Genomic DNA, 11,184 nt, shown 5'->3' on the forward strand with positions numbered 1-11,184 from the left:
TTCCTGCTCAGACTTGTATCCCTTTTCAACTTCCCTATTTCCTTCCTTCCTTCCTCTCTTTCTCTCTCTCTCTTTTTTTTTTTTTTTCAATAAGCTCTATACCCAACGTGGGGCTTGAACTCACAACCCTTGGACCAAGAGCTGCATGCTTTACAGACTGAGCCAGCCAGGTGTCCCCAGGAACTTCCCCATTTTTATAAAGAGCACCACTATCAACCATTTCATGCTCTAATCCACCAAGTTCAAAACTTTAAGGGTTTTTACTCTTTCCTTTTTGTCTCATGTTCCGCCAGTCACCACTTGGGATTCTTCCTTTGGATGGTATCTTTTCTTACCCCTTTCTAACCATTCCTTCTGTAATTCTGTAATTATGAAGGTCTGAGACCTTCTTCTTAGATTATTGCAATAACCTCCTTATTGATGCCATTATCCAGCCTCTTTCCCTACTCCACTTAGCTGTCAGATTAATTTTATAAATTATAAAATTTATAAATACTAAAAATATAGAATTATATTTATAAATTATAAATGTAATATATTGATATTAATCTTATTAAAATGTTGTTCACTCTTTTCTATAAGAATACAAAAGCTTCACGCTGCCTATGGACTCAAGCCCAAACTCCTTCTTCAGACTGGAGTTCAAAATGTTTCATTAACTAGCTCCACTTCTCACACATAACACTTCATCCATCATTCCTTTGCACGCCCAAATTGAGACAACATTTTTGCTCTCCCTGGTACACCTGATCAACATCATACTATATCTTTGTTAACATAATGTTCCCTGTTAAAAGTACTCACTCTACTCCTGTAGCATTTGGTTATGAGCCACCATTCTGAGTGAAGACTTCCATGATAAACCATAGCTCTTAATACAAGGACTTTTTCCTTCTCTTCAAATTTCTATAACTTTCTCTTCAAGGTAGTGCAGAATAAATTGTGAAGCAGATAAAAATTGTCTTCAACATCCACAATTTCCTCTTTTTAGTACTTATTTTCTAAAGATTTATTTATTTATTTGACAGAGAGAGAGAGACAGAGAGAGAGGGAGCACAAGCAGGGGGAGTGGGAGAGGGAGAAGCAGGCTTCCTGCCAAGCAGGGAGCCTGATGTGAGGCTTCATCCCAGGACCCAGGTGCCCCTTTTTAGTACTTATTTTACTAAGAAAGTTTTAATTTACTAAAATTTTCAAACAAGCACCTGAGTGGCTCAGTGGGTTAAGCCTCTGCCTTCGACTCAGTTCATGATCTCAGGGTGGTGGAATCGAGTCCCACATCGGGCTCTCTGCTCAGCTGGGAGCCTGCTTCCCCTCTCTCTCTCTGCCTGCCTCTCTGCCTACTTGTGATCTCTCTCTCTGTCAAATACATAAATAAATTTTAAAAATCCTTTAAAAAAAGAAATTTTCAAACAGGTACACCCCTTTTTAGTACTTATTGATAAATTCTTAATTTATTAAGAAATTTTCAAACAGGGACGCCTGGGTGGCTCAGTCAGTTAAGCGACTGCGTTCAGCTCAGGTCACCTGAGCTGGGGTCCTGGGATCAAGTTCCACATCAAGCTCCCTGCTCAGCAGGGAGCCTCCTTCTCCCTCTGCCTGCCACTCCCCCACTCCCCCTTTTGCACTCTCTCTCTCTCTGACAAACAAATCTTTAAAAAAATTTTTTTCAAACATACCCAAAAATAGAGAAAACAGTATAATGAACTCCATATACACATCATTAACATTTAATAATTATCAAGCGTTTTGCCACAATTTCTATCATTTTTTCCCTTTTTCTTTCCTGAAGTACTTTAATTTTAAAAATTTTTTTAGAGGGGCAGGATGAGAGGGACAGAGGGAGAGGGAAAGAGAGAATCTTAAGCAGGCATGCAGCCCAACTCAGGGCTCAATCTCATGGTGCTGAGATCATGACCTGAGCAGAAATCAAGAGTCAGACTCTCAAATGACTGAGCCACGCAGACAACCCTCAGAACTTCATTTATGGAGTAGAGTAATGGAGTTGGTGTCCTAGTTACTTCCAGTGGTGCAATGGTATCAGATGATTTAATTTACTTTTTTCTATTTTTATTTTTCCTTTGTGGTATCTTTATGATCTCATGGGTTTATATTGTTAAATTTTTTATTATAAAAATTGCATAAATACAAAAATGAATAAAATGGAATTTTATAGCATAATAATTATAAAGTGACTAGCTAGCTTTTACAACTCCTTTGCCTCCCTACCAAAATCAACTTTCAGGAAATTATCTCAATTTTAACACAATTTTAAATCAATATGTCCTTTCACAGGTTTTTAAGTATAAGATTTACTTCCATTATAGAATTGAAGCAGCCATATTTAGGATTTGGGATCTTCATTTTAAAACTAAGAGCCACCCATTGATCTGCTTTAAGCAGTGGAGTGACATGATATGTATTATGTGACATGATCTCTGAGATGTATTATAATAAGATCACTTCGGCTGTAGTGTGAAGACTGAACTGGGTGGGATAGAGCAAGTATATAGAAAATCTAGGAGGGTACTAACGTTGTCCAGGCAAAAGATGATGTACTTACTAGAATGGAGGTGGTTGAGATGGAGAGAAAAGCACAAGATTTGAGAGCGATTTAGGAGGTAGACTTCACAGGACTTAGTGACTGATTCTATGGTGGTTAGAAAAGGAGAGGGAGATATCAAGAGTAATTCTCATTTCTGTATGAGAATCCAGATGGATGCTTCTGCATTTACTGAGCAAGAGAACCTCATAAGGAGGAGGTATGTATTTATGAGAAGATACCTAATTCAATTTGGGATACCTGTAGGAAACCCAGCCAGAGACTAGAAGTTTACAACACAATCTGGAACTAAGAGGAGTTGTTAAGAAGTGATGGGCATATAAAAAGGATTTGAAACCTTGGGAATGAATGTACTTACCATCGTTTAGGAGTGACTAAGATCATATAGAATAAAATGAGTAAAGAGTCTAGGACTGAACCTTGAGAAACTCCAACATTTAAAGATTGGTAAAGGAGGAGGAACCAGCAGAGACAGAGAAGAAACAAAAAAATGTAAGAGGGAAACCCGGAAAATGTAGAATTTCTGAGGAAAAGGGAAGAAAGTGTTCCAAGAAAGAGATAAAATATCAACTGTGACAAAGCTTATCACAGGTCAACAAGGACTAAAAAGTGTCCAGTGGATTTAGCAACAACCATGGAGGGCATTTGGTTTCAAGGAGTGGTAAGAGCAGAATCCAGATTGAATGGATTTAGGGATAAATAGGAAGTGAAGAAGAAAGAAGAAAAAAGTGTTAGACAACTTTCTTGTTTCCTACATAAATTATAACACATGGGATTGTGCAATGGATTCTACAAAGCTCCTCTCCATATACTTATAAACACATGCTGTTCTTCTATGTAAGTGTACTTGTTTTATTACTTCAGTTAGATTGGAAGACTCTAGGGGTGCCTGAGTGGCTCAGTTGGTTAGGTGTCTGTCTTTGGTGTGGGTCTTGATCTCCAGGCCCTGGGATGGAGCCCTGCATTGGGCTTCCTGCTCAGAGGTAAGCCTGCTTCTCTCTCTCTGTCTCTCCCCTCTGCTTGTTTTCTCTCTCAAACAAATAAACAAAATCCTAAAAAAACAAAGCAAAACAAAAAAAAACTGGAAGACTCTAGAGAAAAGAGACCATGTTACTACCTCTGAATTACTCACACTATCTAGGATGGTCAAGGACTCACTGTAAAAACCCAGTAAATGCTTATTGAATAAAAAAGGCAAAATACTTATTCAATATCTTTAAGTTAGCCATTATAGTAGTTAATGAAAATATGCACAGAGAGAAACTGTTCATTTAATTTAACAAACGTGTGTATAATGTCTAATAGATGCTTGGCACTTTGCCAGGGACTGAGATTCACATTTTAATGCAGAAGAGCTGTAGATCCACAAATAAATAATTTAAATTCTACAAATATTATAAAAGAAAAGATGTTTTATGCTAATCTTACCGTGGATATGAGCAAATTTATTAGTAGAATACTTACACTTTGTAAGTAAAAGAAATTGGCAGAAAAAAAAAAGAGGTGAACTAGTAAAAAATCTTTTTAATAGTTTGCATGCTATTAAGTCAGATAACGAGGGAAGAAAGAACAGATTATTTCCCTCTGCTCTCCCATTTATATATTTAAGATTATCAGTGCTCAAATAATCTATTTCTGACCTAGATCTTATTGTTACTTATACCCAAGGGGAGAAAAAAAAATCCTCATTTGCATAAGGAACAGAATAGTTCTGAGATAGAATTACAAAGAATCAATTGCATGAACATGCCTCTCCTTTATTTAATCCTCTGTAAACTGCATAAAGAACTGAGACTATTGGAAAAATGACATATTTCTTTTATAATGTAAAGAAAATAAAATTCAAGACTGTGCCTCTCATTCTATAAGGAAAGATTTGTACACTTTACCATGGTCCAGCAGCGTTTCTTTTATTTGACTATTAATATTTCACAAGAAGTATTTTCAATGAGCGACTTATAAATCCTTATACTCCCCAATGTCATTTAATTCTTATTTTTATTAAATGTACATTCAGGTGCAGAAAGAAACATTCAAACTGTCCTTAATTCTCCTGTCTTTTTACTGAAATATAATTTTATTTGCTAAAGGGATGGAGATAAGATGGATGTTGAAGATTATTTTTCCTATGAAATGAGCGAGAAATAGATAAAATGAGTTGTGTGTTGGGTTTTATTTTTTTCTAGGGAGACTACTGCAGCAAACTTGAACAAGTAAAGCAGAGCTATGGAGAGCAGGCTAGAAAAATCCATGGCAGCCATTGTCACACCACAACCTGCAGCAGCTGTCTCAAGTCCCTCCCTCCCACGCCTGCTCTGCCTGTCTGCCAGCCCAGCAGGAATGAATGGGCTCTGCAGAGCACTGTAAATGGTGCCGCAGACCCTGAAAAGCTGTTGCTGAAAACCGAACATAAAAAAATCATCTGTGAGAATATATATTTTCAACCTTGGTGGTCATAGCAAACCTCTTTTACCTCTGAAATTTCACTAGCAACATCAGGTGGTGATCAGTCCAGAGTCTTATTTTTCATAGCCCATCCTTGCTGATAATAGAGCCTTTCTAAATAGCAAAAGAATGTTACCGCAATCCATTTCCTAGGGGTGAAAGCAAAGCCTTTTTGTCCCAAGAGGCAATTGAGCAACCACCAGAGTCTCTAGTTGAATAGCAACGGTGTGAGGCTAGCCACAATTCCCACAGTTAGAAGCCCAATCTCTGAGAAGATTTACCAAATTCACACAAGAACTACACAAAAAAGAAATGCAGTTATTAAGCTGACATAGTTGTCCGTGGATGGAGACAAAATCACAAATGGTTTTCTTTCTTACATTATACAGCTCTCCTTTTTAATTTGATGTTTTAGTTATTCTTCTCTTTCCAGAAAAAAAAAAAAAAGAACAATGCAAAATATAAGTGCATGGCACAGGTAACAGCACTAGCTTCTGAACTCCTTGTATTTTCTCCATTTTATACCAGGAAAGACGATTCATTTTAAGGAACGATACACTACATAAAATACATTACACGGGCTTCTGGTAAAGGAATATTTCTAATAGTCTATTTAAGTATGATATGTTTCTTGGATCTTAATTATCACCATGTTAGAACTACTTGTGTACTTCCATATTTAGTATGGTTTTCTTCCATCTTCCCTTTTTGTTTAGCTATTTGGGGGAGGGGTGCAAAAGAAGGTCTGATGATAAATTACTTGAACTTGAAAAACCATTTTGGGTGGCTCTATTATTAAACCTCTTTTTTATATTAAAAAAAAATCACATTTACCCAAGCCATTTTAAGCATCATTCCCATCTTCTCTCCTACTTTATCTGTAAAGCAATTAGAGATGTTGAAACTTCCTTGAATGTGGCAGAATATAATATTCTTTGAGAGAGGGGCTGGGAGTAATTTTCCATTAAATATTTCATCTCAACACAAATCCGCGATGTAAGTGTTGGAGAAAACCTACATTGGTGATTTTAACTGTAGTATGAGGTTTAAGCAATATAAAAATCATCCAATTCAAGTTCTTTTTCTTGCCTTCTCCCGCCCCCTCCCCCCCCAACCCCACCCCATAATGGATGCTCGGCTGACTGTTTTTGCACAGTCTCTTTGTCTGAAGGATGCAAACAGTCTATGGATGCTAGGGAAAAGGGGGTGGGGGAGAGATTACCTCATCCCATGTTGCTTGCACCAATCACCACTCTCCTGTCGTGGCTTCTCCGGGCAGATCGAGGGGTCTGGACCAACAGGAAAAGGCCCCAGCCCATCCCCATGGTGACCGAGTTGTATATAGGGAGCCGCATCCGCCCATGTGCCGCAGGTTCTCTTACATCGACCGCCTAAGAGTCGCGCTGTAAGAAGCAACAACCTCTCCTCTTCCTCTCCGCCATCTGCTCGGCAGACGCAAAGCAGCAACCATGGTAAGAATCTTCTTTCTCTGGCTCTTTGTGGCCATTGGGTGTGGTCAGTCCCCCAAGATCTACTTGGAAAACCTTAAGCCCTTTTTCCTTTACAATTTCTTTGGTTAAGGGTAGCCTTTATGCTTTGTGTGCGAGGTTTAGCTCTGCTGCCCCACATCCTGGAGCCCGGCCGCCGCCGCAGTGCGGGGTGCAGGAGCCCAGCCAGTACTGCGCCCGGGTGCAGCACGACCGTGGAGAAGAACAAAGGCGGCACAGAGCGAGTAGTTGTTATCTGAGACCTTCCGAGCCGCCAGCAGCCCATCTGTCGGTGACGAAAGGGTCTGGGGCAGGGAAAGGCGGTCGTGGCGTTGTCTGCCCGGCCCCAGCGTCTGTGCGCACGGTATTCGTGTGACTCGGAGAGGCTTTTCTTCCTGGCGTTGTTCCCAGGGGGAGGGAGAGAAGAACTCGTCCAAAAGGACCCGAGCTCAGTGGGTGTAGCTGGGAAGCGGGGAGGGGGGTGGGAAAGCACAGGGAGAAAGCGGAACCTTGGGTCAGTATAAAAAGATCCCTCCCCGGTTCTTTGGCATTTTAGAAGGATACCCGTATATTAGCGGGGACAAAATGGTTAGTTTCTGCTGGAGCCCCTGGCAGCCCGCGTCAGGGCGGCGCAGGGGCGGAGTTGTTTGTTTCTGGCTTCTCCGGCCTTAGAGCCACTGGGCGGGGTTCGATCTCACTAAAACCTCCCCTGTCAGAAGACTTAACTAAAAGCCTTTCATCATTGTGGAAATGTAGGCGTTAAAAGGTTTTTCATTCACTGTTAAAACTTAGATGAAATATTTTTTTCTTGAGATGCAAAATCACAGTTCTCTTGACAAGCCCTTTAAAGTCTGGTCTGTGGCCACCCCGCCCTGACTGACTGGAGTGTGTTGTGTCTTTATTGTCTGTCCGTCTGTCCCGTCTCAGTGTGCTAGGCGCACGTTCAGCAAGAGAAAAAGCCCACTTCGGAGAGCCAGGGTACCCTAACGCCCAGAACCCAGGGAAACGCCCTTCCCCACCCCCACCCCCGCCCCCGCCCATATGTCAGTGACTAGACAATGGGTAGACAATGGAACTTGTAGCCATAAAGACCATAGAGAAGAAAACCTCTTATTGAACGTGATAAGTATGAATATTCTGTGGTGAGTAGATAATCTCAGAATGAAAATACTATTTTGTTGTTTCAAATAAATATTTCATTATCCTTTCACCCGGGCTTTTATTCTTAAGTAGATCCTCTGATATTTTTCTGATTTAGGAACAGTTGTTTTAAAGATAACTAATAATTTTTCAGTCTTTTGCAGTGGAGAAGATTCTGGAAAGACTTCTTTTTAAGTAATGAAAATACTGCAGACAAAGAACTATCCTCTGTCCAGCTGTCTTTTGTTCTAGTGCATCTACATTAATTCATCTTAATGTAGGCATATGGTCCCAGCCGGGGTCAGAGAAGGAAAACTGGCAGAATAGCACAATGAGATCATGTAGGCAGTTTCTGGAAATAGAACTTACTCTGTTAAATAATGTAGCAGACAGAACAGGCTAGTACCAGGCACAGCAAATGCAGCAATGCAGGAGGCAGACCTTGTTTAGCTTCCAATCCCCTAGTACTAATGGATTCTGCAGATAGACTGCAGAGGGGTGTGGCATCTAGCCTCAGCTGCAGCGCAGATGTCCATGTTAAAATTCCAAGTCAAATGTAGAAGAAATTCCTCATTTAAAGGAAAGCAGTAGTAATACTGATTCCAATTAATTAATGATTAAATTTAACTTACTTCATTTTACAAAATCTGTGCTTTAAATATATTTTAAATATAAAAAATTTCTATTCAAGCATGACTGGAAACAATGGGCTTGGACATGGGTTAAATAGAGCCACATTATTATTCAGACCACACCCATCTGCAGCATTTGTAGCAGGTGCTTTTCCTTAATAATTTCTATTGAGTTAGGGATAATCTCAAATACACTTGAAGAATACCTGTATATAATTAGAATTATTTTCAAAAATTTACTGAAAATTCAAAATGCTAACATAACCTAATTTTACAATTTTCTTTTTTTCCTTCCCACAGCGTGAGTGTATCTCCATCCACGTCGGCCAGGCTGGTGTCCAGATCGGCAATGCCTGCTGGGAGCTCTATTGCCTGGAGCACGGCATTCAGCCCGATGGCCAGATGCCAAGTGACAAGACCATCGGGGGAGGAGACGACTCCTTCAACACCTTCTTCAGTGAGACGGGCGCTGGCAAGCATGTGCCCCGGGCCGTGTTTGTAGACCTGGAACCCACAGTCATTGGTGAGTTGGCCTCCTTAACCCGGTGAGCTCCCCCGGGGGTCTGGGACAGGAGGTCTGCCTTGAGGCTCCAGGGACCCGGTGAGGTTGAGCAGGCTTGTGCAGGTGGTGAGTGATGGGGGGCTGCTGTGTTTGCCTTTTCCAGATGAAGTTCGCACGGGCACCTACCGCCAGCTCTTCCACCCTGAGCAGCTCATCACAGGCAAGGAAGATGCTGCCAACAACTACGCCCGAGGGCACTACACCATTGGCAAGGAGATCATTGACCTTGTCTTGGACCGAATTCGGAAGCTGGTATGTTTATTCTCAAGAAGTAAATAATGATCCTAAGGAAGACACTTGAAATAGGTTCTTTTCATCTCAGACACAGAATTAAGTGTAATGGAGTGAGGTAAACTATTCCTTTACAGTTCTTCTTTAAAAATCCAATTAAAGCATGAACTATTTGGTGTCATTTAAGTAAGAAATGCTTAGTAATTCTAGGAAGGTCTCCATGTAAGCGTTTCTTGTCAAAATAAGATCTGTATTCTTGGACTTGTATGAAGAGTGACAATATATTTACTTGGGATATATTGCAAAGAGCAGTAATCATACGTTTTCTCTATTTCTTTTTTCTACCAGGCTGACCAGTGCACAGGTCTTCAGGGCTTCTTGGTTTTCCACAGCTTTGGAGGGGGAACTGGTTCCGGGTTCACCTCCCTGCTGATGGAACGTCTCTCTGTCGATTATGGCAAAAAGTCCAAGCTGGAGTTCTCCATCTACCCAGCCCCTCAGGTTTCCACAGCTGTAGTTGAGCCCTACAACTCCATCCTCACTACCCACACCACCCTGGAGCACTCTGATTGTGCCTTCATGGTAGACAACGAGGCCATCTATGACATCTGTCGTAGAAACCTCGATATCGAACGCCCAACCTACACTAATCTAAATAGGTTGATAGGCCAGATTGTGTCCTCCATCACCGCTTCCCTCAGATTTGATGGAGCCCTGAACGTTGATCTGACAGAATTCCAGACCAACCTGGTGCCCTATCCCCGTATCCACTTCCCTCTGGCCACCTATGCCCCTGTCATCTCTGCTGAGAAAGCCTACCATGAACAGCTTTCTGTAGCAGAGATCACCAATGCGTGCTTTGAGCCAGCCAACCAGATGGTGAAATGTGACCCTCGCCATGGTAAATACATGGCTTGCTGCCTGTTGTACCGTGGCGATGTGGTTCCCAAAGATGTCAATGCCGCCATTGCCACCATCAAGACCAAGCGTACCATCCAGTTTGTGGACTGGTGCCCCACTGGCTTCAAAGTGGGCATTAATTACCAGCCTCCCACTGTGGTGCCCGGTGGAGACCTGGCCAAAGTCCAGCGAGCTGTGTGCATGCTGAGCAACACCACAGCCATCGCTGAGGCCTGGGCTCGCCTGGACCACAAGTTTGACCTGATGTATGCCAAGCGTGCCTTTGTTCACTGGTATGTGGGGGAGGGCATGGAGGAAGGAGAGTTTTCTGAGGCCCGTGAGGACATGGCTGCCCTTGAGAAGGATTATGAGGAGGTTGGTGTAGATTCTGTTGAAGGTGAGGGTGAAGAAGAAGGAGAGGAATACTAAAGTTAAAAATGTCACAAAGGTGCTGCTTTTACAGGGAAGCTTATTCTGTTTTGAATATTGAAAAGTTGTGCTCTGATCAGTTAATTTGTATGTAGCAGTGTATACTCTCATATACAATTACTGACCTGTGCTTTAAAACACAACGCTTTGTTACAGACCCAAGCTGTCCCATTTCTCTGATGGGTTTGAATAAAGTATTCCCTGTCTTAAATGGATTCAGTCTTGTGTCTTCTATTTGGGTGTCTGAAATTCATGTATTTAGTTCTGTATTATGAAGTGACTTATTTTAAATTTTAGTATATTATAAAACTTAATCATAAAATACCAAATAACAATATTGCCACTACATAACATCCATGCTCTTAAATTGTAACTCCACTATGTTACTTAAATTGCTAGTACTCCTTTTAGAATTGATATTTACTAATACACAGCCAAAGGTCTGGTTACCTGCCAAGTCTCATATGACAAACATAAAATGGTGAATATTCCAAATGCACTATCATGTCTTAAATTTATTTTCATGCATTCTCATCTTGGCATGTGTCTAGTGCCATGATGTTTCCTCCGCCCTGGATTCTCTGAACAAGTCTGCTATCCAAGCAATTGCTCCCTAGTTCTTTACTTTTTTTTTTAAGATTTTATTTATTTGTCAGAGAGCGAGAGAGAGAGGGAGAACACAAGCAGGCAGAGCAGTAGGCAGAGGCAGAGAGAGAAGCAGGCTCCCTGCTGAGCAAGGAGCCCAATGTGGGACTCCATCCTAGGGCCCTGGGATCCTGACCTGAGTGGAAGGCAGCA

The 11,184-nt window shown here is 41.4% G+C and overlaps 1 protein-coding gene and 1 long non-coding RNA gene across 4 annotated transcripts in view; one reads left to right on the forward strand and one right to left on the reverse strand.

Annotated features, from left to right (window-relative positions):
• LOC116878988 overlaps positions 1–6,298 on the reverse strand; it is a 37,085-nt gene extending 30,787 nt beyond the window's left edge. For all 3 annotated transcript variants that reach the window (XR_004384937.1, XR_004384935.1, XR_004384936.1), the window contains exon 1: positions 6,228–6,298. This is a non-coding gene — a long non-coding RNA (uncharacterized LOC116878988). The remainder of the gene's footprint in view (positions 1–6,227) is intronic.
• Positions 6,299–6,368: 70 nt separating this feature from the next.
• LOC116878985 (tubulin alpha-1A chain) lies at positions 6,369–10,597 on the forward strand. Its single transcript, XM_032876873.1, has 4 exons — positions 6,369–6,477; positions 8,565–8,787; positions 8,930–9,078; positions 9,406–10,597. The coding sequence occupies exons 1-4, from the start codon at positions 6,475–6,477 to the stop codon at positions 10,384–10,386; spliced, it is 1,356 nt and encodes a 451-aa protein (XP_032732764.1). The 5' UTR covers positions 6,369–6,474; the 3' UTR covers positions 10,387–10,597.
• The last annotated feature ends 587 nt before the right edge of the window (positions 10,598–11,184 follow it).

This window comes from Lontra canadensis, unplaced genomic scaffold, assembly GCF_010015895.1.
Source record: "Lontra canadensis isolate GAN:19392208 unplaced genomic scaffold, GSC_riverotter_1.0 scaffold59, whole genome shotgun sequence".
Taxonomy (NCBI): Eukaryota; Metazoa; Chordata; class Mammalia; order Carnivora; family Mustelidae; genus Lontra; species Lontra canadensis.